This window comes from Microcaecilia unicolor, chromosome 9 (genome assembly GCF_901765095.1).
Source record: "Microcaecilia unicolor chromosome 9, aMicUni1.1, whole genome shotgun sequence".
Taxonomy (NCBI): domain Eukaryota; kingdom Metazoa; phylum Chordata; class Amphibia; order Gymnophiona; family Siphonopidae; genus Microcaecilia; species Microcaecilia unicolor.
The window spans coordinates 46,039,822-46,067,818 of record NC_044039.1 but is presented as its reverse complement, the minus strand read 5'-3'; the positions used below and the strand labels follow the sequence as shown (position 1 = coordinate 46,067,818).

Sequence of the window (27,997 nt, the reverse complement as noted above, 5' to 3'; positions counted from 1 at the left end):
ATCCCACATCATATGTCACCCTTTAGACCTTTCAGCTTATAAATTAACGAATCCCAGTAATATTTATAAAAACAATCTGGATTGGGTATATTTAATCTTTTGTGGTCTGACCAAGGTCATATTAATTATCAATTGGAAAGCAGAAACTAAAACCACAAAGATCAAAGATAATCTTTCATTCCACAAATCCAGGGGGAAGATTGATATCCTAGAACTCAGGTCTAAAATAACAAATAACCAACATATATCCCTCTAACAAAAAAAGAAACTTGATGGGAAAATGGGACAAGTTAAGTAATTCCATCTTAGATGAAATAGCTCACATAAAAACCAAGACCAGATCTAAGCAAAAAATCTCTTAGTTCACCCAAATCACTCACTCTCTCTCTCTCTCTCTCTCTCAAAAGAAAATGCAGGAGATTACAGAAAAAATAGCGAAGATACTTACCTGTAAGCAGGTATTCTCCGAGGATAACAGGCCTTATATTCTCACAAGTGTGGGTAACACAACCTGCACTGCCCAGTCTGGAGCTTATTCCAAGCTTGAAAGAGGTTTGTGGAGCATGAGTCACGCTCCTATGCGCATATACGAGTGCCTTCCCGCCCAAAGTGAGAGCGTGGTACCCGCAGTAAAATACTATAGCATACAAAAATTTTAAAAACAGGAGACAACTCCAAGAGACGGTGAGAGGGATTGTGAGAATATAAGGACTGCTGTCCTCAGAAAATACCTTCTACAGGTAAGTTATTTTCGCTTTCTCCGAGGACAAGCAAGCAAGTCATTTCTCATAAGTGGGGAATCCCTAGCTACCATGCTCACCGAAAACTGTAGGTCAATTGGGTCTCGCAACAGTGAACATAACACAGATCAAACTATATACTATGTGATAGTGCAGCCTGAACAGAACAAAATGGGCCTAGGAGGGTGCAGCTGGATTCTAGACCCCAAACAGATTCTGCAATACTGTCTATCCAAACCAACTGTCTTGTCGGGTATCCTGCTCAAGAAAGTAGTGAGATGTGAATGTGTGGACTGAAGATCATGTTGCAGCCTTGCAAATTTCTTCAATGGATGCTAACTGCGAGTGGGCTACAGACGCAGCAATGGCTCTGACATTGTGAACCTTGACATGACCCTCCTAGGTCAGCCCATCATAGGAATAAGTGAAACAAATGCAATCTGCCAGCTAATTAGAGACTGTGTGTTTCCCGATGGCGATCCCCATCCTGTTGGGATCAAAAGAAACAAAAAGTTGGGCGGACTCTCTGTGGGACCTAGTCCGCTCCACATAATAGGCCAATGCTCGTTTGCAGTCCAAGATGTCCAAAGCGCTCTCGCCAGGATGGGCATAAGGTCGGGAAAAGAATGTTGGCAAGACAATCAACTGGTTCAGATGATACTCTGACACAACTTTAAGCAGGAACTTAGGGTGCGTGTAGAGGACTATTCTGTTGTGATTAAACTTCTTAGTGTAAGCTGCATCCACCACTAAGGCCTGAAGCTCACCGACTCTGCGAACTGAACTAACACCCACCAAGAAAATGACCTTCCAGGTCAAGTACTTCAGATGACAGGAATCCAGTGGCTCAAAAGGAGCTTTCATCAGCAGGGTGAGGATGACGGTGCGGTCCCCGTGACACAGGCGGAGGTTTGACGAAGGGCTTTGAGAAAAGCAAACCTCTAATGAAACGAACTAAAGGCTGTTCAGAGATGGGCTTACCCTTTACACATTGATAAGCACTAATTGCACTGAGGTGAACCCTTACGGTCTTAAGACCAGACTCGGAAATGTGTAGAAGGTATTCAAGCAGGGTCTTGTTTTTATTACCCTTCTCTAGACCCCCGCAGGACCCTTGTCCATGGAGGTGCACAGAGGGTTTGTTCTTCAAGGATCTTGTTGATCAACCCCTCCGATACCCCATTCCATGGTGTTATGAACCAGGGTTCTAAGGAGCGCCTCCGATCCCAGAGATGTAGGGGGGTTACAGAAGGCGCAGTTCAAATCTAATTCCCATGACCACAGCTTTCTGTCTTTCCGGATCTAAGTGAATCTTTGGCCATTTATGTTCCCACATGAAATCTATATGAGTGAGAGAGAATCTTACTTGTGTGTGTAGTATTCTGTGAAACAGGTGGAGGAGAGAGAACAGATTGAAACAGAGACAGGAGCAGTTTAGTGAAAGAAATAGTCTTTTATTCGCACCCAAATCAGGACTTCAAGTTGGTACATACATCAGTCAGATTCTGGGTTCAACCGGCCAGAGCTTATTAACAGTCTGTATAGAGCAGGAAATAGGATCCAAGGCCTTGTCCTCACACCAGACAGCAAACCTCCTCCATTTAAAAGGGTAACATCTCCTGGTGGAATCTTTCCTGAGGCCAGCAAGACCCAGGAGACACTCTCAGGAAGCGACATGGAAGCAAATTCTAGGCTCTCAACATCCAGGCCATGAGGGCCAGACTGGAGGTTGGAATGTAGAAGAGTTCTGTGTGATGAGGGTTAGAAAACACTCAATCTCCACAATTTTTCGGAGGATAACTCCAGAAGAGGGAACCAGATCTGTCGGGGGCCAGTAAGAAGCGATCAGAAACATGGTCCCACAGTCTTCCTTGAGTTTCAGGAAAGTCTTCCCCAAGAGGGGTATGGGAGGATACGCATAAAGAAGTCCTGTCCCCCAACGAAGGAGGAAAGCTAGTCTGTCATGGGCCTGAAGCCTGGAACAGAACCAAGGGACATTGTGATTGATTTGAGTGGCAAAGAGATCCACCGAGGGGGTGCCCCACACTCGGAAGATCTCCTGGGAAATGCTCATGTTGAGACACCACTCATGTGGTTGCATGACCCTACTCAGTCTGTCAGCCATGCAGTCGTTTTTGCCCACCAGATAAGTGGGCACAGAGAAGCATCTGAATGGCCTCCTGACACAGACGGCATGATCCGGTGCCCCCCTGCTTGTTGGTGCAATGCATGGCAACCTGATTGTCTGTTTGAATGAGTACAATTTGGTGAGACAGCCGATCTCTGAAAGCCTTTAGAGAGTTACAAATAGGAAGCACCAGGAGATTGATCTAGAGATCTGTTTCCTGGGAGGACCAAGCACCTTTAGCATGGAGCCATCTACATGAGCTCCTCACCCCAGGCAAAATACATCCATCGTCAGCACTTTTTGCAGCTGAGGAATTTGGAATAGAAGTCCCAGAGTCAAAATGGATTGAATTGTCCACCACAACAAGGAGCAAGCTAGCTCTAGGGACATTCGGATAACATCTTCCAGATTCCCGAAGCCAGGGTCCACTGGGCAGTTCTCATGTGAAGATGTGTCATGGGCATCACAAACTGTGTATACCATGTGGCGCAACAACCTCAACATCTGCCTAGCCGTGACCTGCTGAGAGGATCAAACTTGAGCAGCAGTGCGACTAGAGCATCCGCTCTTGGCACTAGGAGAAAGGCTCAAAACTTCTGCATATCAAGCAGGGCTCCAATGAATTCCAGTTGCTGGATAGGGTGGAGATGGAACTTGGGGTAGTTCAGTTTTCAACATTTTTATCAATGACATGTCAAAATAACACATCCAACTATACTGGTGTACAGAGATTCAAATGCAATACCTCCACAATAAAGACCAAGGGGAAAAAACTGTCATCAAACTTTTAACAATTTTTAACTCCCCCCAAACCCAGCCCCCACCCCTACCGTCCAACTTAATCAATACGAAAACTGAGTGTAGGTGGTATACAGTATAACAGTTGTTATGGAAACAGACTATATACATGCTGAAACCATACAATACTAAGGGAATTAAAAACATGCAAGATACAATTTGCCCCACCCGATTCACAAAAAAAATAAATAAATCTGGACAATGTAACCCCTACAATATCACTAAGTTCGTAGGGGGACCGCCTGGACTCTTATGACCATTCCCCCATGGTTGACCGCTATCAAGCAACGGGTAATATAAATGAATTACAAAAAAAAAAAAAATCAATACAGTCCTGGGAGAGCACCGAAGTCGAGATCTTCTGTGCAAAGCACTCTACAGACGGTTTAAGCTGAAACTACAAGCCTTAGGAGACAAGGAAAATATATATGGTTCCCAAATTGACAAAAAATCCTTCTGGCGTCTGGGGGATGTGCCTAACATTCTACGATCTCATAACATATGTTAACGAGTTCCGCTAGTCCCAGAAGGACAGGGGATCAGATGTGGTCCAGACCTTGAGAATTGCTTTCCTGCCCAGGAGTGTCACAGGCGGTTTAAGATGAAACTACGTGCCTTAGGAGACAAGGAAAATATATATGGTTCCCAAACTGACAAAAAATCCTTCCGGCGTCAGGGGGATGCGCCTAACGTTCTACATTCCCATAACATATGTTGGTGTAACGAGTTCCACCAGCCCCAAAAGAACAGGGGATCAGATGTGGTCCAGACCTTGAGAATTGCTTTCCTGCCCAGGAGTGTCGCCTTGCAGAAAAATTTCTGCCATCCTCCCCCATCTCACATTTGTCCAATTGGAAATCAACTACTGAAACGGGAACTATTGAATTTAGTATCCGTCCCAAATATCTAGCAATTTGAGCCCAGAATTTATTAGCCATCTCACAACCCAAGAAGGCATGAAAGACAGAATTGAGCTGGGACCTGCACTTCAAACATGGGAGTATCAATGCCACCCATATGAAACAACTGGGTCTGAGAGATATAAGCGTGGTATAATATTCTAAACTGACTTTCCCATAGGTCTGCTGTTGGTATTATCTGTGAGATATGAGCCACCGAGGTCGCTAAATTCAATGACTCCAGCGACCTCTGTAAATCAGTTGCTGATCTGTCCCGCACCCGAATGTGAGGGGAAGTGGGAAACAAAATGCAACAATTGGGACTTGGGTAGTTTAAAATGAACTCTAGTAGCTTGAGCACCTGAATAGTCCTTCACACGGACTCCCAAGCGATGTCCTTCAATGTGCTCTTCAACAGCCAATCGTCCAGATAAGGGAACACATGGACTCCCAGTCTGCATAGCGAAGTTACGACTGCCACTAGAATTTAGTAAACACCCTGGAAGCTGATGCGAGATCAAAAGGCAACAAGCGGTACTGGAAGTGCTGTGTTCCCAGCCGAAATCATAGATACTTTGTGAGCTGGAAGTATTAGGATGTGAGTGTAAGCATCCTTCAAGTCCAGAGAGCATAGCCAATCATTTTTCTAAATCATGGGGAGAAAGGTGCCCAGAGAAACCATCCTGAACTTTTCCTTGAACAGGAATTTATTCATGGTCCTTAGCTCTAGGATGGGACGCATCCCCTATCTTCTTCTGCACAAGGAAGTACCTAGAACAGAATCTCCAACCTTCCTGCCCTGGTGGAACAGGCTCGACCGCATAGGCCTTCAGAAAGAGTTCCTCTCCAATTACCTACTCGTGCTGGGAGCTGAATTAATGCGCTCTCTGTGGGCACTTTGGTGGTCTTTTTCACCAATGCAGGGCGTAACCGAGACGAACTACTTTAAGAACCCACCTGTTGAAGATTACAAGGGGCTACCTTACATCCGGTATGGTTACTCTTACCGCAGCTATACTCTGCTGGAGTCAGTCAAAAGCGCGCCCCTTGCTTAGGCTGGGAAGCTACATGAGCCTTTAGGTGCACACTGTTAGTAAGAATGAGCATGCTGGGGCTGAGCCTGCTGAGGCAGGCAAGAGGAGGTAGCATACCTTTGCCTCTGCGAGTAGTAGGAAACCTTCCTCGAATTGCCTTCTGGCAGAGAGAATAGATGGTATCAGTTTGTTTCTTGATTCTGTCAGCAACCTCCTCAACCTTCTCTCCAAAAAGGTTATCCCCCTGGCATGGGGCATCTGCCAATCTCTGTTTAACTGCCAGTTCCAAGTCAGAGACACACAGCCATGAGAGTCTGTGCATCGCTATACTTTGGGCAGAGATCCTGGAAGCCACATCTTAAGTGTCTTAAGCACCCCTAGCCAAGAACTTTGACACGCCTTCTGCTGCTCGGTCAACTGGCGAAGTGATTCAGCCTGCCAAATCTAGCAGCTTGCGCACTGAGTCCCACCAAGTAGACGCTCGTGAAGAACTGGTAAGATTGAATATGGGACACAAGCATAGAGGACTGAAACACCTTACACCCAAAAGAGTCGAAGGTACTAGCTTCCCTACCTGGGGACGCCAAAGTAAAGTCTCTAGAACTCCTGGCCCTTTTGAGGGCGGATTCAACCACCAGGGAATAATGAGGCAGCTGAGGCTTATCAAACCCAGGGGTACTCTGAATCCAGTACATGGTGTCAATCGTTTTGGTGAGTACCGAGACAAACAACAGGGGACTCCCAATTCTGCATGAGCACATCCTGCAAGATCTTGTGAAGCAGGACTGTCACAGCCTCTCTAGGAGGGGACTTGTAGTACAGACCTCAAGTATCTTGACCTTGGACCCTTTCTCCACTTATAAAGGAAATGGAACAGCAGCCGCAATTTCCTTAACAAAAAAAAGAGGAAAGAAAGTTTCCTTTCCAGTGGAGGGGAAGGGTCAGATGGTATCCCATAAGACTTCTCCTATGAGTAGTACTAAGGGTCATCATCTAACACTCCTCATCGGTATCAGCCAAAACCTCCCGTGGAGAAGGCTGAGACCAAGCCAGCCTCGACCTAGAGGAGCCATGTCCTCAAGAGGAGCATCGAGGAGTCGGCTCCTGCATCAACTCCAGCAAAGATTCCTCCGCCAACAGAGTGCCAACCTGGGCAGCAATTGATGCCAAGGCTGCACGCAACACCAGCATCGGAGGCCTCACCGCAGGCTGAGGGCCAAGTGGGCCTGCAACTAGAGACATGGCAAGCACAAGCACCCTTGACACCGATACACTCTGTTGGAAAAAAACAGGCAGCAGCTCAGGAAGCAAGGCCCAAATGCACTCATCAAGAGCCTATACTGGGAAAGGCTGGGGCATCTGCTCAAAGACAGTCTGCAGAACTGCTGGGGTTGAGATGAGAGGCTGGTCCTGGCTGCTTGGAGACTTCCACACTGGCACCTCTTGTATGAAGGGGGAGCAGTCCTCCCAGTGCCAATGCTTTTCGGGTGCCAAATCCCTTGGCATCCCAGAGCTCCCGGCACTGTGCATCGAGGGGGATCGATGCTGATGCTTCTTGGACTTCACCCAAAGCCATTCATCAAGGCTCCTTGATGCCGACAAGGATGTCATTGAATCCTCCCATCGCATCAGGGTCAGGACCGATGCAGGTCAGTCCCAAGGGCCCTGCACAGCAGTTGGTGTAGAGGCTGGTGGAGACCCACTCAAATCACAACCGCTCCCAGTGTCTACAGGTCTAACAGCCATACAGACCGATGCTTCCGATGCGACACCAGACGCCGATGCCAGGATTTGGTGCAGGCTCCAAAAATCTTTTTGTATTGAGCCTCTCTAGCCAACTGAGTCCTTTTCTTCATACGAAGACACAGGACATAGTTAGAAGGGCTATGGAAAAGCTCCAAACACTGAAGACACCAAGAATGGGTGTCTGTACCAGAGACAGTCTTATTGCACCAGGTACAGTGCTTAAAGCCACTGGGAACTTTAGTGGACATGGAAGGAAAAACTTCCATGGCCAAATCAAACGACTTGATGGTGCCGAAAAAGGGGCAAAGCGCCACAAAAAAAAAAAAAGAAAGCGAGAACCCTACCAAAATGAAGGCCTAAATATGGCCTAGTGACATGGAAAAAGAAAGGAAAAAACTTAAAACAGCAAAAAGAACCTAAAAAAATAATAACAAAATAAGAGAAAAGGAGTAAGGCCAAACCCAAACATGGGAAGAAGAAAAAATGCAGCGTAAAAATGCCAATAAAAACACTCAAAAAGCTCTTCCAAACTAGGCTGTGAGGATCTACTCCTCACCGCAGTTAAAAAAAAAAAAAAAAAAAAAAAGAACTGCAGGTACTACGCTGTCGCAGCAGGTGGGAAGGCACTCACGCATGCGCAGCAGAGTGTGGCTTGCAATCCACAAAGCTCTTTCAAGCTTGGAATAAGCTCTAGACTGGACAACATGGGTGACGTTACCCACACTTGTAAGAATTATGGCATGCTTATCCTCAGAGAAGGTTAAAATCAAATTCAGATGATGACAATTATGGAAAATACCTACCAAAGAATATAAGAAGAAAATAAGAGTATTTAAGAGGTTATTAATTAGGTGGTATCTCCTACAAAGTCCTTGAAAAACTTAGTTTTAGCTTCTAAAGAAATCTTGCTAACAAAGTCTCCCTTTCAGCAGCAATCTACTTTGGGAACAAAATATCTTAAAGATCAGAAGTAGAGAATTGACAAACAATAATAATCCCATACAACATCCTAAAGAAATAACTTGCCCGAACAGAGGAATCAGAGGGGATAAAATGTGGACATCCTTCCAATTTCCTAGTTCAGAAACAGTTAATTTCTCTCTCTCAAAATAATCCACCTCCCAATGTACTTTAGATGAATGCCCTAATCACATATTAAATGCTGCTTCTCAACTTTGTATTGATCTTTCTTAAACCAAACTTATCCTTTATGTTATGTAATGGATTCCCCCACCCCCGAGGAAAAAAGCTCCATAGCATTAACTCCTATCCCAAAAACACACAAGCCTCCAGGAGTGATGTTACAAATTATAGACCAGTAGCCTCTATTCCTCTTCTGACCAAAGTGACGAAGGGTACTGTCACATCCCAGCTCATGAACTACATCTCCTCCTCCTCTCTTCTCCACAATTCTCAAATCAGGTTTCAGACCATGGTATGGTACTGAACCAGTTTTAACCACCCTAATATCCAACTTTAAGAAGGAAATTAGTCTGGGGGAAAAAAATCCTAATTATGCAATTCAGCATATCTAGTACATTCGATGTGGTGGATCATAACATCTTATTGAATATATTGGATCTATTTGGAATAGAGTAGTCTTGCAATGTTCAGAGGTTTCCTAAAGACAAGATCATACAGGGTAAAAACGTATGGTTCCCTATCTTCCCCTTGGTCACCAGGTATGCCACAGGGTTTCCCATTATGTCCCATCTTATTTAATGTTATGATGGAACCACTAGGCTCTAAGTTAGAAATAGCAGAATGTCATACTTTTATATATGCAGATGTCATCACTAAATATCCCCTTTGATAATGAGATCCATGAAATTCTTAATAAAATCAAAGCAGGTCTTAACCTCATGGAATCTTGGGCAACGGATTTTAAATTAAAATTGAATAGGGAGAAAACTAAACTCTTTGTACTAACAAATCCTTTTGACCATATCCCCCCCCCCCCCCCCCAATACAATGGTTTTACAACTGATCAATCCACTTATCTGATGAAAACGTACATTAAAAATACTAGGAGTGATTACTGACCACCACTTAACGTTTGAACCACAAATTTCCTCAGCTGTAGCTAAATCTTTTAAAACCTTTTGGAAGCTAATGAATAAGAGCTTACTTCCCAACCACGACTCTTAGTCTTCAGATACAATCCCTTGTATTAACCAGATTACTGTAATGCAATCTATGTTGGCTGCAAAGAACAGTTAATTAAAAAAATTCAAACTGTTCAAAACACTGCAGCCCATCTAATTTACAGCATCTCTCGCTTTGATAAGAGCTATGTCCATTGTTAATTAAGCTTCCCTGGCTACCTATAAAAGCTAGAGTTCATTTCAAGATCTGTGCCTTCTTTCATTTAATAATTTACGGTATGGCCCCTGAATACATGCAGCCACTCGTAGAACTTCCTCTGCGAAATGCAGTTAATGGAGCAAGAGGTTATTCAACACTATATTTTCCGAATTTTTGGAAAATTGTCTACAAACCGGTTCTATCCACAGACTTCACCTATCAAGGCACGAAATGGTGGAACTCCTTACTAAAATCAATTACACATCATAATTATCTTCAATTTCAAAAATCTCTGAAATCATCTAACAAATATTTGACAATGGAAAACTAATTCTCTGGTTTACCCAATATGAGTCTCTGACTCGCATGCTCTTCCTTTTCTATTTTAGCTTATCCCTCACCTGATCCTGGAATGCTTCCATTACATTGCTTACACTTCTTCAGCTAAGGCAAGAATCTTTGTGACAGCAGTTCAGTGAAAATATTGGTCACTGCACAACCACTACTGGTCATTTTATACCTCATCTATCAATCAGACTGCAGAATACTGGTAGCCAGCGCCACAGAACATTAATGAACAATGCAACACTACTGCTAACTTGCCTCATGGTCCTAGAGATTTCTGATCCGTTTCTGCTCACTTTGCTGCCTACAATCAGCACAAATGTCCTTTACATATTAATATAATGTAAGTGAATACAGCTAACCAATCAAGAGGCAGGAATCAGTATGTACAGTCCAGTTAGTGAACTGCAGATGAAAACCTCCGAGTACCACTGATAGACTTCTGGGTAGTCATCAATTCCAGTGAACAGAATCCTGCTGCTTTTCAGCATGCCATTTAAAAATCGAGATGTTTCTAACTCTGAAAATGATTTTTGTATTTATTCCGAGGCATTCCTGTGGCATTTCTGTGCATCATAAGGCCACTATCTTAGAAAAGGATGCAACCAAACGGCATTAACAGTGATAAATGCCCCATTCTTTGGTCTCACAGTTTGTCTGCTGCATGAACATGTTACAACATCCATCATTGCTCATTATTTCCTGCTCCATTTGTCTTATAAAATGTGTGTAAGTAAAGGTTTGTACCAATTTTTAGGTGAAATGTGTGCTGCATACTTTGAATTAACATACCTAAATTTCTGTGCATTTAATGACATACCAATTTTTAAAAACTGCCCCATTTTCCTTGCAAACTGAATGATGCAATCAAATCATTATCCACTCACCTCCAGTTCATTTAAGCGCTGGACTCGAGGGGTAAACTGAAAACTTTTGACTTCACAAGCAAATGGAGGTTGCCAGTCCTGGAAAGCATGAAAGAAATAGTCAAGAATGATATCCAATATTTTATTCACAGTTCCATCTTTCAAAGCCAACACAACCCTCACGTTGGTTTCAGATAATAACCTATCATAAAGTTTTTAAAAAGGCACCAAGTTTCCATTTTTCAAAAATGTGTATCAAAGTCCTTGTTGTAGCATATGTTGGGGGTCTTTTACTAAGGTGCCATCATATTCCTATGGGCGTCTCGGCGTTTAGTGCCAGCTGATATTTACACCAAGCTAAAAACGCTATCGCACCATAGTAAAGGACCCCAATTGTGCCAAATGGCACTTTTCTTTTGGAAACAACACTTCAGGCAGCCGCAAATTAAATATCCAATAAAGACACATTGTAGTATTTGATAACCAATCTATTGAGTGGAGCAACTGTTAAGGCCCTGCTATTTCGAGTTTCAAATTTTATTAGCACTTTCTATCCTGCCTACCAGACAGCCATCTAGGCAGCGCAGTTTCTAAAGTAGAGGGGAGGGAAAGGTAGTGCGGTGTGACGGAGAGGACTGTGTGGGTTAGGGGTAGAATTACAATACTGATATGATAGACGTGGGGGGGGGGGGGGCAACACCAGAGGACATTGTGTGTTTATTCAAGTAATGCATCCAAGCGCTATAATTGTTAAACCCAGATTAGCAATCAACTGCTACAGCTGGCATGGATTTTTAAATTATAGCTGTCAACTCCTTCAGTCAGTTAAAAAGAATGTTGTGTTGCAGGAAACATCCCACCACTGGTATTATAATACCAAAACTCACACAAGCTGGCCCTTCAGCATTATAACATGGGGCTGTGCTTTCCAAAGGTGACTAGATTAAACTAAGTTACTGAACACATGACATCTAGATAAAAAGGTAAGAAAAACACCCTCTCTAAATTAGTCCTTATGTTCCAAAAATAAATATTCTGTCTTAGGAACTATGATTAAAACCATTCAAGAAAATGAAATTGTTGGTTACATGTATTTGATTTTAATGTTTGGTAATCCACTTGCATTCATCAGATATTTAAACACTGACATCTGGGTCTGGTAACTTCCCCAAAAGAAAACAAAACAAAACAAAAAAAAAAGATAACCCTGGCAAATCAAAAATAGTAAAACAAGAACAATTTTCCAGTTAAAAACAAATATGTTTACGTTTATTATAAAACTTCATATATCACTTTTGCTATGCGTAGATCAAAGCGGTTTACAAGGTAGAAACAATAACATGGAAGAAAACTGCATTTAAAACAGGAAAGAATCAATCATCCAAGAAGTCAAACAATAAAAACAAGGCCAGAGCCCAACAAAGCCTGCCAGTGTCATCCAATATCAGCTGCTAAGACTCCTGTAGATACATGCCAAAGGTGAGACTGAAAAAGAGTTTTCAGAGATGCCTTAAAAAGAGAGAAGGAAAGCTCTGATCTGAGAGATGGAAGGTAGGTCATTCCACAATTTTGGCGCTATGAAAAAAGCTGCATGTCTTGTAATTCACGCTGGGCCTGTTTTGGAGAAGAATAAGACTATGGGAGTCAAGAGAGCGAACGGAAAGAGTAGGGTTATAGAGAATAACCACCGAGGCAAGATATGGAGGAAAACCTGAATGAAGGGGTTTGCGAGTAATATAGAGAATTTTAAACTAAGTGTGGAATTTCACCGAAAGCCAATGTAAATTAATAATGAAGATACTACATCAGATTTTTGTGCTTTACAAAGAAACCAAGTAGCAGCATTCTGAAGGGCTTGTAGACAATGTAACTGATGGTTAACCCAGTATAAACAGCATTACAATAATCTAGGTGAGAAATGAGAAATATATGAACTCGAATATGTAATGCCGGGAAACTTAAAAATTTGTGGAGACTGCACAGAGGGAAAGAGAAAAACAAAGCCACATCGAAGGACACCAGATATTTGGTCATTAAATGCTAATTTAGAATCCAGAATAACACCAAGATAGCAGAACGAGTCTACCGTGGAAACAGATTAAAAAAGAAAAGGGACTAAAGAAGGTCTAAAGAAAAAGGGCCAGTGATCCAACACGTGACCGTTTTACAAATATTGAGAACAAGTCTGTGATTGGTTAGCCACTGGGATAGGACGCCTAAGCAACACTGAAGACGATTCAGATTGGGTTGAAAAGGGGAAGTGGAAAAATTATAATATCATTGGCATAAATGAAAAATGTTATGTTGAAGTACTGGATCAGAGTAGCTAAGGACTTTAAAAGATATTAAAAACCAGTAAGAAAGGCCCATTTCAGAGACTAATGAAAAGGGCGCTAGCAAGGTTTTAATTCCTGGCACTACGATAATCAAGCTGCCTCCCTCCCTCCGTTCCACCCACATTCAGGCTGGCTGGTTGTTTGGTTGCTTTGCTCCCTCTCTCCCTCCCTTCTTCAGACGTTCAGGCTGCCTGCCTGCCTGCTCGCCTCCCTCCCTCACCTTTAGGTTGTGTCTGTTTTTTGCAGCAGCAGCAGCCGGACAGCGAGGGAAGGGTGGCGAGGGGGTTGATGTTGCTGTGGGGGGGGGGGGGGGGGGGGGCCCGGCCAGAGCCTGGAAGGAGCGTCGCTTCGTCTGTGTCTCTCTGTCGTCATTCCGTGGGTGGCAGGCTGGAGGGACGGCGTGGGGCAGGCATTGCAGAGTGCAGTACGTTAGTTTTTTCCATGACCTGCCCTCAACGTCATGACGTGTAGACGCGAGGACGGGGCTGCTGTGCGATGCGATGCGCTGATTGTCATAGCTCCGCCCTCCACGTCACGACGTTGTGACGTGAGGGCAGGGCAGACAGTCCTGTGTGAAAAATCCAAATTTCGATCTACACCACCATGCAAGAACGGAAGTTGCAGCTTCATTTAGAACGCTGAGGTTGCAAATTATGTCCGGAAGGGGTGTGGCTGTGGGTGGGTCTCTGACAGAGTGAGTGAGTGGTGCATGAGGTGAGTGGTGCTGACAGCCTAGCCTACCAACACTGCAGGGCTTCAGTGTGTCCCTGCCACAGAGTGAGCTTCAGAATGTTCAAGGTGAGAATTATTTATATAAAGGGAGAGAGAACTAAACCCTGAGGAACCCCAAAATGAAGTGTGTATCCTCAGATGAAAATTAAAGAGTAGAAAACAAAAAATGAATGAGCTGTAAGAAAGGAGGGAAACCAAGAAAGTACAGCAGAAAGCCCTAAAGATGCAAGAAGTGAAAGGAGGAGAGCATGATCCACAAGATCAAATGCAGAAGAAAGATCCAGAGAAACCTGAAGAATAATATCACCTGCATCCAAGGATGAATGAAGTTTACCGATAAGAGCAGTAACTGTAGTTTTGGTACGGTGGGAAGATCTGAAAAACGTTGGGTGGAGATGTAAAAAAGAAAGCTGGTTAACACTGGCGGAGAGTTGATCAAAACCAACCCATTCAGTAGGAAAAACGTGGAATACAACTCATGGAATTCTTTCCAACTCATCTGTATACGTCTGTGACAGAGGAGAAAGATGGCTAGAAATGAGCAATTCCCTAAACACAGTTTATCAATGTGTCTCAACCTTTCTAATGTTTTCCCCTTAAAATTAAGAGGATCAGACTATGCAAAAATTAGAATCACTTTTTTTTTTTAATTTTTATATGAAAATGTCTTTATTGAATAAACAATGAAACTGCACAAACATCGGTGAGAAAAAACAAAGGTGTTTAAAAACACAGCCAGTTGATCCATTCATTCATTTTTTTAATAAGTTTCTACCTCCTACCCAATCTAAGAAACCCCACACAAAACAAATTATAAAAACAGAACCCCCCCCCCCCTTCAATCCTAAAATAAGCATCACAACCATGTGTAAGGCCTGGACTCTTATAGCCATTCACCTTCTAAAGATAAAAGTTATAGCAATGATCCCGTTTGAGATCAACTTTATCTATTAGATATCAATTCCTCACAAAGGGATTTTTTAAACATAATAATTGTGATGGATTACTCAAATACCAAAGCTGTCAACAACAAAATATTTAAAAACATTTTCTGAATAAAAAAACAATAGAGTGATCTTTGGAATACACCATAATTTTATTTTTGATGAAGCTGCTGAACTGTGACAGACACACCAAAGAGCTGGTGCCCTAAAATTTATATACAAACCAATGAAAACTAAAATTTGCATACAGCTACAAAAAAAAAATGAAAGGCTTTAATACTTAACAAAATAACACAAGGATTCACAGTTCTATTTTCAACAAATCTTATAAATTGTAACATAGGAGATGATGTCGGATAAAAAACCGAGATGGCTATTTTGTCTACCCAGTAAAATGGTTAGGGTTGTAATCGCCGCTCCATGTGGCCACTTTGGAACCAGGCCCAACCAATCAATAGGACAGTCAACGAACTGGAGGCAGTTTCACTTTGCACTGCCTTGTGCCCACTCATGTTAACCTCAGGTCCCCACCAAAAATATTAGTTCTGGCTACACCACTGCACGTAGGTTACCCTTCCCCATATTTTTGTGTAGGTTTATTATCAGCAAAGTTTTCAACCAAACTAAAGTGCATTAGTGTTTTTAGCACACCTACACTTAAGCGCACTAACCATGCAGGCGCCTATAAGGATATTGTAGGCACGTGTATGGTTAACACGTGTTAAAAATGTTAATGTTCCTATAACGGTGCTTAGTAATCAGGGCCAAAGAACAAAATTACAGAGCATATTCAAAAGCATGGATTAATGAGACAAAGTCAACATGGATTTAGTGAAGGGAAATCTTGCCTCACCAATCTACTACATTTCTTTGAAGGGGTGAACAAACATGTGGATAAAGGTGAGCCGGTTGATATTGTGTATCTAGATTTTCAGAAGACATTTGACAAAGTACCTCATGAAAGACTCCAGAGGAAATTGGAGAGTCATGGGATAGGAGATAGTGTTCTATTGTGGATTAAAAACTGGTTAAATTTTAGAAAACAGAGAGTAGGGTTAAATGGTCAGTATTCTCAATGGAGAAGGTTAGTTAGTGGGGTTCTCCACGGGTCTGTGCTGGGACCGCTGCTTTTTAACATATTTATAAATGACCTAGAGATGGGAGTAACTAGTGAGGTAATTAAATTTGCTGATGACACAAAGTTATTCAGAGTCGTTAAATCTCGTGAGGATTGTGAAAAATTACAAGAGGACCTTAAGAGACTGGGAGTCTAAATGGCAGGTGATGTTTAATGTAAGCAAGTGCAAAGTGATGCATGTGGAAAAGAGGAACCCGAATTATAGCTACGTCATGCAAGGTTCCACATTAGAAGTCACAGACCAAGAAAGGGATCTAGGTGTCATCGTTGATACATTGAAACCTTCTGCTCAGTGTGCAGCTGCGGCTAAGAAAGCAAATAGAATGTTAGGTATTATTAGGAAAGGAACGGAAAACAAAAATAAGGATGTTATAATGCCTTTGTATCGCTCCATGGTGCGACTGCACCTTGAATATTGTGTTCATTTCTGGTCGCCACATCTCAAAAAAGATAAAGTGGAATTAAAAAAGGTGCAGAGAAGGGCAACGAAAATGATAAAGGGGATGGGACGATTTCCCTATGAGGAAAGGCTAAAGCGGCTAGGGTTCTTCAGCATGGAGAAAAGGCGTCTGAGGGGAGATATGATAGAGGTATATAAAATGAGTGGCGTTGAACGGGTAGATGTGAAGCGTCTATTTACGCTTTCCAAAAATACTAGGACTAGGGGGCATGCGATTAAGCTACAATGTAGTAAATTTAAAATGAATCGGAGAAAATGTTTCTTCACTTAACATGTAATTAAACTCAGGAATTCATTGCCAGAGAATGTGGTAAAAAGGTGGTAAAGGTTTGGGCAGCTTCCTAAAGGAAAAGTCCATAGACCATTATTAAATGGACTTGGGAAAATCCATTATTTTTATAAGACCAAACAATAGAACGTGGCAGTAACACTGGAGCAGAAAGGTAACCTAATACAAAATTGAAGTTCCAGTGACGATTAACGTGCTCGTTAGAAAATGAAGAAAACGCCCTCAGAAACCGTGGGTAAAATACCCAGGGTTTAGTGTGCGGTTATATAAACTTTTATGACACGCACCACGAGGCGCCATTTTTGAATTATGTTTGTGCTTCCCTAAATACTTCTAAAGCACTCCGTTCCTGAAGAAGCCACGTTTCTAGGCGAAAACGGGTTCCCGTAGAACTGATAATGAAGAGTGCCTGATTCTAAATCAAAGCAGCGCGAACGGACAATTAAGAGTGCCCGATTCCAAAGCTAAGTAGTGTAACATTCCATGCCTTATTACCACTTTTTAGTGATTGGATACTTGAATTGATTATTCCAACGTGGGAAAGAACAAGAATGCATAAGAAAATAAAAAATAATAACAATATAGTAAAAAAAAGCTATAAAATTGCAAGCTCACTATAGAATGAAGTTTTTTTAGCCCAATGATCGAATCGTGGTGCGTGTCATAAAAGTTTATATAACCGCACACTAAACCCTGGGTATTTTACCCACGGTTTCTGAGGGCTTTTTCTTCATTTTGTAATGACCACGTTAATCGTCACTGGAACTTCAATTTTGTATTAAAATCCATTATTTCTGGGATAAGCAATATAAAATGTTTTGTACTTTTTTGGGATCTTGCCAGGTATTTATGACCTGGATTGGCCACTATTGGAAACAGGATGCTGGGCTTGTTGGACCTTTGGTCTTTTCCAGTACAGCAATACTTATGTAGGCTACATACATATGCACAGATACCAGAAAATTCACCTCTGAATCAAGCTAAAACGTCATTAGGTGAAGAAACGTATAAGCACATATATCTCATTTTAGAAAATAAACTAAATCCTCCTGGTGGTTATCCCTCTAAAAATGTTCTTGGTGGAGAAAAAAAAAAAAAAAACTAAGCTACACTACCCAAAAAAAACCCACCATTGTGTCTTTATCTGCCACAACATATACTCTGGTTCTGATGGCTCTGAGAAAAACAAGCAAATAAATTAACTATTCAAACTGAAAAACTAAACATGATACACTCAGGAGTAAAGAATCCTTGCCTAATAACGGCCAACTATCCTTCTCTGGAGGGGGAAGGGGAGCCCAGAGAGGTAGTCACTGTGGGCCCGTGCAGGCCACAGAGGTACAATCCTGGCACAGCCAAAATAAAGTCAGTCACATCCCACAAGACAATGAATAGTTCAGTTCCTTGCCTTTATAGCAAAAACACAATCTGCTAGACAAGGGTTGAAAGCAACAAGAAAACCTAGGTAGACTAACTTCTAAAAGATTTTAATTACATGTCTTTCAAAGTCTACACTGGTACACAATTTCAACAAAGCTGTTTACCTGAAAAAGTCTCTGCAGCATCTGGAAAGAAGTTTAGCCAGACCCTAAACTAAGCCTAATTATTCAGCACACAAACCTGCCCCAACAGCGCCTCACATGCAGCTACTTATTTATAAGCAGGCCTCTATTCATCCAATACAACTGAGCCTGCAGCTAGCAAACTGTCACCGCACTGACACAAGCTGGCAGCAAACGCGCTCCTCTCTCAGGAATTACGGTCAGTATCTTTTTCATTTGGTTTCCTAATTAGGACTATAATTCCACAAACGAAGAGAACAGCTGCTCTTAAAGCATTACTAGCAAAAAAAAAAAAAAAAAAAAGGTCTTAACTGGTAGAAGCAGCACTATTTAAAATCCCCTTCTTTAGATCTGATTTCTACTTTACCCTCAAGAAGCTGTTAGAATTTAGAGTCTGAATCACCTTTCCATCTGCCAATGGTAGAATGCTACTATGCCAATTCGTTTTAGAAATTGGGGCTGACATCAGAGATTTGTAAAAACACAAGTAACCATAATTTAACAATATCAATAAAATAATCCCTTTAAATATTAAAACAACAAAAAAAGGATCTAAAGCCAAAAAAGAAAGTCAGCATAAGAGCTAACAAATTCATGTTTTCAAAACTAGATGGCACCGCTGCCTTAAGTCAGATCTAAATAAAAACGATAGGGTGCTTATACTTCTGGGGCACACACATTTTTCACCTCCTACTGCCAGCCCTACCGTTCTCCATCTCTTTTAACCCCACCCAAGTACCATGCTAGGCCCTTTGTACTGCTCTTTCACTCCCCTACTTTCTCCCGAGTCCAGCCATACATACTGTATCGTCCCTCTTTCAGTCCAGAAATTCTCATCTCTTTTCACCTCCTACCTTCCTCAATCTCTTCCCGATCCAAATCTATCCTCTTCGACCTTTCTGCAGTCCGTGATCTCCCCCTGCAACTGCCATCCCTTTATCACTCTCGCAACCCCCCCCCCCTTCTTCCTGTAATGCCAGTCCCCCCCACCCACAACACTGTACCTTGGGGGGCCGGATCTTGCAGATTCCCGTTTTCTCGGCGATGGGGCGTATTCGCCCGATGAAGCCCAGCGGATCAGAGAATTCCTCCCAGGTGGGCTCAAAGACCGGACACTCGGGAGGAGGGACGAACTCCATGTAAGCGGACATATTGGGAGATATAGGAAGAGGGGAGCCCTCAGAAGAAACGATGCCAGGAGCGGCTGTCAGCCCCGCGCTAGCCCCCGCACCACCTGACCAGACATCCAACCGGGGAGAGGGGGGAAAGGGGAGGGGAGAAGGGGGAAGAGACAAGCGTCCTCTACCACCAGGACCCGCCACGCCTCTTCTCCGCGTCCTTCCACCCTAGGAGCATCCTCTCCACCTTCGGTCAGACGCAGATCTGCTCCTCCCCTCGAGCAGGTCCCGACTACCGCGAGCTGGAAGTTTCCAAGCGGCTCCGAAGGTCCCAGCCAGCTCTAAAGGGAAAAAGAAACGGTCGCTAATTATTCCCAGTTCTGGCTTCGAGCTGTCCTGACACTTGGGTTCCTGAACGTGGCCTTGGTGATCGCGGTGCTGTTGTTGTTGTCGGCTTTTTCGCAGCCGAAACTATTTAGGGTTTGTCCACCTTACTTCAGTCTGCAGCCTCTACCTCCAAGTTCTTACCGGAAGTACACAACACTAATGCAAAATCCTTCCGCTGCCTCGACGTTGCTGGCTGAGTTTGACTCCTCCCCCGGCCGCTGTAGTACTGAGGTGGGGGGTGTGGCCGCAACATTGGGCCCTGTTATCAACAGATGGAGGAACAGAGTACGGCCGGGACTAAACTGGATGGTTGTCTTCCAGTGTAACACCGGGTCGGTGTCAAAATGGAGCCGGTTACGTGTGGGTCAGTTCAGTGTCTTGCCTCCTTGTGAGGCCATCACCCTTTTCTATCATTCATTCACCTCTGTAACTGGGCATCTGCATTTACACTCTTTGCATATGTAAATATTCAGAATACTAGCACTCACGTGCGAAAGTGCCAGCTGGGTGCCTAAATGCTATTCTGTAATGGTGCATGTGTGTAATTGCAAGGACATACAAATGAGTGGTGCATAGGCAGGACATAGGTGTGTCTGCCACTTACCCACATAACTTACAGAATACTGTAAGTTATGCACGCCACATTTACACAATCACAGTTACTGGGCACCCAGATACTGTTATAGATGTCACCATGCAGCATTGGGGCACCTAAGTGGAGCCACCCACTTACAGAATTGTCTCCTTTATGTTTAAATCTCACCTGAATTGATAAGTGCCCACAGTTCTTTATATATGAAGGTACTTTAAAGGAATATAGAACTAGAAAAGACATTTTTTAATACATAGCAGACAGACTAAACTCCTAAAATATTACTGGTATATTGATTAAATTTTTATGATTTGGAATGAGGAAGAAAAGACTCTCAAACAATTTTACAGTTCTTTCAATGCATACCATCCTTCAATCAAATTCAAAATTGATTACCATATTCCACAGAAAAAAAAAACTTTCTAGACACCACAATTTCTATCAACAATGGCCACCTACAAATATCTGTATACAGCAAACCAACTGACAGATGCAGTATATCTACAACTCCAGCTTCCACCCTTCATATACAATAAAGTCCATTATAAACAGCCAAGGCACACCATACCACTGTATGTGCTCTGACCCAAGAGTCAGAGATACACACCTCAAAATCCCAACTGAATCCTTCAAACAAAAATGATACAGTCCCAAAATAATCTCAAAGAAGATTGCCTCTTCCCTTAAGACACCGAGGGAAAACCTACTGCAGTACAAGGAAAAGATCACTACAGAGTCCCCCTTGTAGTGGCATACAATCCAGAGTTGAAAAAAATTAGAAGAATCATGAAAGATCTACAGCTGATTTCCTGAGGGAGGTTACGTGATGCAATGAGCTGAGGAATAGTGTTTTCCCTCAGCTCCCAGCTGATCCCCACAATATCAGCCCTAAAAATTGTCATCAAAACCTTTTTACCCTTAATTGTGAAAGATTCTAGTGGGGGGGGGGGGGTTATGGACAAAGTTCTCTGCAGACGAGCCTTGATTTGGCTGCAAAGGCAAGCTGCAGCCTGTGACTCCTGGCAGTTCCAAAGACGTTGGCAGACAGAGTATTGGGACAAATGAGTACCTTGGATGATAAATGAAGCCCAATAAAGGACAACACTGGGCTTACACAGTCGGTGACAGATTTTAACAGTTGAGTTGTGGAGCAAGAATCCCAAATAGAGAATGACATGGGGGAAAAGTTTGTCCCCATTGCCGCCCCATCTCCACGAGCTCTGTTCCCGTCCCCGCCCCATCCCCGCAAGCTCTGTCCCCATCCCTGCCCTATCCCCGTGAACTCTGTCCCTGCAAGCTCTGTCCCCATCCCCCATGTCTAGCATCTTCCCTCTGTGTCCATATATCCCCTCCCATGTCTGACATTGCTCCTCTGTGTCCCTTCCCCCCCTTGCAGGTCCAGCACCTCTCTCCCCTCCTTCCAGCAGCCAGCCAAGGGTCCAGCACCTCTGTCCTTTCCCTCCAGCAGACCCCTTCCCACAGGTGCAGTACCTCTCTCCCTGCCCACTCAGCTACCCCGTAGGTCCAGCGCCTCTCTCCCTGTTCCAGCCCCCGCCATGAGCCCAGCACCTCTCTCGCCCTTCCCTCCATGGTTCCAGCCAGCTCCCTCTCCCCTCCAGCGAGCCCGCCCTTCCTCCAATGGTGCAGTGCCTTCTTCACCTCTCTATCCCCCCCTCGGATCCAGCAGGCCCCTTCCCTCATTTCCAGTGCCTCCTCCATCTCTGTGAATTCAGCAGCCCCCCCCCTCCTACATTTCTAGCATTCCCCTCCCCCTGCAGGTCCAGCAGGCCCCCTCCCACATTTCCAGTGCCCCCTCTCACTCTCTCTCTGCAGATCCAGCAACTCCACTCCCATACTTCCAGTGCTCCCCCTCCTGTGGGTCCAGCACTTTTGTCTTCCTCCCCCCTTCCCACCATGGTGGCTGTCTTATGCAGCAGCCAGCTGAGCTGACAGTGATCTCCACAGGCCTTTCTCTGTGGCCTTCTCTCTGCTGGATCGTGCCTTCTGATTCAACTTCCTGTTTTCGCTAAACAGGAAGTTGCATCAGAAGGAAGGACCCGGCAGCGAGAAGGTCCAGGAGCAGGCCTGTAGGGATTGCTGTCAGCTCAGCCGGCTGCTGCATAAGGTAGAGCTACTGCTGGAGGAAGGGAGGCAGGCACAGAGATGCCAGACTCACGGGAACGGTAACTCTAGCTTTTTTTTACCACAGGAGCAAAGCATTTTATCATTCCTATGAGGCGGTAAAAAGTTTTGCCTGCACACCTGTAGTAAATGGGCTAATTTTTTTCCTTTTATCGCGAATCTCCATTCCTCTGTTATTCTATAGCCTAAATAAGCAAAATGGAGGATATTGCCAACAACCATCAGATAGAGGGAGTGGGAGTGGCCTAGTGGTTAGGGTGGTGGACTTTAGTCCTGGGGAACTGAGGAACTGAGTTCAATTCCCACTTCAGGCACAGGCAGCCCTTGTGACTCTGGGCAAATCACTTAACCCTCAATTGCCCCAGGTACAAATAAGTACCTGTATACAATATGTAAGACGCATTGAGCCTGCCATGAGTGGGAAAGAGCGGGGTACAAATGTAACAAAAATTAAAAAAATAGATCTTGTCCATGTGCAAAAGCTAATTATTGATTATGCGTGGCAGGGTATATATTCTTTCACAAGGGAAAATAGACAGAATGCCCCAAAGAAAAACACTACAAACACAAAGCCATAAGTTGAAAACCTGGGTTTGAAGGTTTCCTTTTCACCCCTAGTACAGTTAGGGAGAGTCCATTGATGACCTGTTGTAGTCTGTCAGGGATGGCTACTTGGGAGGTGGCAAATTAAGGACTGACCCATCTAAGACATAATTAGTACGATTCCCTGAATTCTGGAAGTGAAATGAAAATATCCAGATAAGAACTATGAACTGGTGGGAGACGAGAGGGATTTGCATCTCATTTGAATGTTGAAAAGTGAACTGTGCACACTGACTACTGAGAAAGCAAAAAGAGGGAGCAAGGAAGAACCCCTCCCCCCATTAAGCCCCACTAAAGAGACAACTACTCAACCCCAGATCTCAGGAGGACAAAGGAATAACTTGCTGTGTAAACTGAGAACTCACTGGGACTGTATAAAGGGGAGTAAGGAAAGGCCTCCCAAGGGGTTAAGAAAAAGGAATTTGTGGACTTGCTTCTCCTTTTTCTAAATGGAGAGTTTATGTTACGTTAGAGTTAGGAGTGTTGTAGAGAAGATGGAGGCATGGTTGGAGCAGTGATGTTGAAGGAATATGAAGAGCAGTGTTGAGATGGATCATGGACTGATTCCTGGATGGAGCAGTGGGACTTGGAGAGGGACAAACTATACTATAAACCAAAGGTAGATGATCTCTAGAAAATAAATCATGTTGGAACAACATTAGAATTAGTGGGCTTTTGTTCTCAATAGCATGCTGTAAGTGCATTTTTGTTGACGAGAAAGTCTGCTGGTATGATTGAGTAAAAATGAGTGTTGACTGCTGGAATAGGGATTTTCATCTTTTTTTTGTTTGTTTGTTTGTTCTCCAGTCTTTTTATTTTTTTTTGCTTTGCAGTCAGAGGGGGTGTTGTTTGTATGGTTGTCCTTGGGGATTTTGAGTGGGGTCAGCTGGTGTGCACTAGACGTGACCTGTAATGAGTGGTGAGAAAGGTGGGATTTATTTATTTAAGTACTTATATACCGTCTAGACCTAAGCAGTTTACAGTCTCATTACAGGTACAGACACTGGATTATGTGGCTAGATATGGAGTTAAGTTGGATGTGCTATGTTAGGGATTTTGCTTGGAGATGGAATAGCTGTCCTGATACGGAAGATGTTTTTAGGGTGTGGATGGAAGATACTTGCTGTATGTAAATTTATAGTGCTGTTTTAAATTGGAGCTACTTTTCCATATGAGTGCACTATTTCTGCTGTTGCGGTGAGGACCAGGCGTCCTAACAGTTAATACTCTGTAGATATTTCTTTTCTTTTGTCATAATTTTAGTTTATTCACAGGGATGACTAGTGCACTTGAAGGTAGTCTCCTGGAATGTTTCTGGGATCAATTCACCAACAAAGAGAACAAAGATATTACAAACACTGAAGCGATACAAAGCCCACATTGCTTGCAAGAGACTAAATTGTCTTCGATAGAGCATAAGAAACTACAATCTTCTTGGATGCAATACTATTATTATGCAAAAAAAAGGAGGTAAAAACCCTCACAATACCGTGAGATATAGAACCAAAAAAAAGTGAGGAAAAACCAAGTTAGGATACCAAAAGACGCTTTATTGTATAAAAACGACCAAAAGACGCTTTATTGTCATTTTTATACAATAAAGCGTCTTTTGGTATCCTAACTTGGTTTTTCCTCACTTTTTTTTGGTTCTATATACTGTTATTATGCGTCATCTACCAAACAGAAGCTGGGTACTGCAATACTTATACGTAGATCAGTCAATTTTCAAGAATTAATGTCTATACAAATTCCAGAGGACAGATATGTGGCCATGCAAGGGAAGCTGTGGGGACAAGTGGTGACCATTGCCTCAGTGTATGCACCAAGTACCACACAATTCTCTTTTTTTCAATTAATACTGTTTGTTTTGTCTGCGTTAGTAGATGCCCCCCCCCCCCCCCCATTTTGGCTAGAGATTTTAACTCTGTTCTTAATTTGAATGTGGAGGAGTAGCCTAGTGGTTAGTGCAGCAGACTTTGATCCTGGGGAACTGAGTTCAATTCCCACTGCAGCTCCTTATGACTCAGTCACTTAACTCTCCATTGCCCCAGGTACAAATAAGCACCTGTACATTTATTTATTTGTAGATAAAACAAAAAGGAGGTAAAAACCCTCACGAAACCGTGAGATACGAAGAAAAAAAGTGAGGAGAATGGATGAGGATACCAAATAATATGTTTATTCACATAAAAAATGACGAAATTCTCATAAAAAATGACCCGACACGGCCGTGTTTCGGCCCAAAGGCCTGCCTCAGGGGTCTTTAAAACCTAAGTGAAACAATAAAACAAATAAAGCAATTTGTTACAAATATATCTTGAATGTAATGGATAAAACGACTAGTAACAGACAATAGCATAGTATACATCATAAATGAACAAACAAACAAGAAAAGATTGGCGATGACTAAATCTAAAAACATGACTTTAAGTTATAAAAGTAAAATATATATGAGAAATATATAAAAAAAATTTTTACCAAATATTTTGTCAAATATGAATTATTGAAACGCATGGATTGTACATTGAATAATACGTCAATCTGTATTGAAAATTAACATTGTGTCTATGTACAAGTTAAAACCAAGAATGAAAGAGAATTAAAAAATGTGTAATATATCTGTAATTAAAATTAAAAAATATATATTCGTAATTGAAAAATCTAAATAAATGACTATAAGAATATTCGTGCATCTGTAATAAACATATATTGAAATTAAATAATCGATAACCTTGAACAAAAATCTTATATATTTATCACAACAAACTTTAATTGCTACAAATTAGCACATAAATATGGTGAAATAACCGTACACACTAGGAAAAATACATGACTCATTTTGTAGTTAAGAATAAAATAAATGAATTATAAAGTACCTCAGAGAGTGTGACTTGAAATATGTACTCCAAGGCAAATGATAAAACAGAATTCTCTTGGGTCTATGTATGTAAAGATGAAAATAGAAATGAAAATAAACATAAAATGCCAAGACGAGATGCAGAAAAACAAGATTCATATGTGAAATGAATCGTATAGGATGATACTGGATGGGACAATGAAAAGGTATTTATTGTGATATGATATACCTAAAAAATGGTGCATATAAAATAACGCAAATATTAAACTGGGCGCTGATTAAAGACATTTAAATAATTGCAAAAAATAATGCCAACTCAATGCTGAAAACTGAATATAATGAAGTATATGTGTGTGAAAAAACAAGTGAAAGAATAAAAATTCTATGTGAGGGTATGTTCATAATGTAATAAACAGTTATGGAGAAACAAGGCAGGCTTACCTCCTCTTCTAATAAAGTGTTTTTTTTTTAAACGGAAACAGGCTTGTTATACTGCGGAAGAAAGAAAAAAGAGAAATGAAAAGATAACCTGAAAAGTGAATAAATAAAGTGAAATACATAAATAATAAAGAAAATCTTGTGGTAAAATTAGTCTAATAAAGTTATGAATGGCATGATTTGAACGGAATGGATATAATGACAATTGCAGATGTAATGGGCACTAAAATGTCTGTTGAAACATTATCTATTCTCAGTGAAGGTTTTTCGACCTCTACTGAATGAGTGCCGCTATGTTAATTTGTATATCTACCACCATTTAAACCCTGAATCACCAGAGGTAATGTGTATATCAAACTATCAGGGGTCTATGAACAGAAACTGTTCTCGGTGAAGAATTTTAAAAATCTCTACTGGGTGAGTGCCGCTATATAAGTTTGTAAATCTACAGCCATTTGAACCCTAAATCACCAAAAGCGATGTCTGTATCAAACTATTGAGGATCTATGAACAGAATGATTAGATTATGTACGTTATAGTTAAATGCTACCGAACGCAAAAAATATGTTCTAATTCTTACTGCTTACCTCCTCTCCAAAGAGACGTTTGCATTTGTAGGATACAATAAAAAAATGGCGGTAGTGTCAGTGCCTCTTAAATAAATGAAGTAAGGGAAATGACGTTTTTCAAAAAGATGGAGGGAAAAAGCTAACGTCTGATTTTTAAGTAATAACAACTAATTAAAAACGGAAATGAGGTAACGCTAAACTTGCCTAATTGTGCGATGTTTATAAAAAAATGAAATATACTGCGGGACTCGGCTTGTATGATTAGGAAATCAAAAAGAGCATTACGTGAATAGAACTAATTATGTATTTGATGCACAGAAGTTGACGGATAAAATAACCATAATTTGGAATAAAATCGACGCAGTCATTGTTTAGAACTAAAGGGTAATTTAAACCGCCATTAGATGATTGCTAATAAACATGATGAATGCGTAACATAGAGTGGAAAGTTGAAAATGTCTAATTATTAAGTGATGATTGAATAAACTAAGATGTGTGTATGGGATGTGTGAACAAAATTCAACTAGATTTAAAAAAATTATATGTATATTTGAAATGATAATTTAAAATAAAGAGTGATGTAATTGAATCTAATATAAGCAAACTAATTGCATTCGTGCTGTTAAGCTACTGTTTAATGAGTATACTTCAGTTTAACAGTGAATAAAACTGAATTGAGGAAAAAAGAGCGGGCACGACGTGCCAAACTTAAGAAAGTGTTGTCAAATGAAGGAAAATAAAAATAAACACGCAAAAGAGTGAGGCGTGATTATGGAAACTATATTTGCACAAAACTATGAAAAAAGGAGCCGTGGACTCGTTTATTTTTAAATGTGATGTGATTATATGAAAAAAATGAATGCCAAAATTTTGAAAGAACGTACTCAAAGGGTAATAATGATAAGAATGGATGTGAAAAAATGCAAAAATGCATGTATGTATGTGAATTAAAGTGAAGAGTTTGGTTCTG

The 27,997-nt window shown here is 42.0% G+C and overlaps 1 protein-coding gene across 2 annotated transcripts in view; it reads right to left on the bottom strand.

Annotated features, from left to right (window-relative positions):
* KDM5A (lysine demethylase 5A) overlaps nt 1–20,136 on the bottom strand; it is a 461,230-nt gene extending 441,094 nt beyond the window's left edge. For both annotated transcript variants that reach the window (XM_030214276.1, XM_030214277.1), the window contains exons 1-2: nt 19,326–20,136; nt 10,882–10,959 (exon numbers count right to left, since the gene is read on the bottom strand). In XM_030214276.1, the coding sequence (XP_030070136.1) occupies nt 10,882–10,959; nt 19,326–19,472 (225 nt within the window). In that variant the 5' untranslated portion in view covers nt 19,473–20,136. The remainder of the gene's footprint in view (nt 1–10,881; nt 10,960–19,325) is intronic.
* Nucleotides 20,137–27,997: the final 7,861 nt, after the last annotated feature.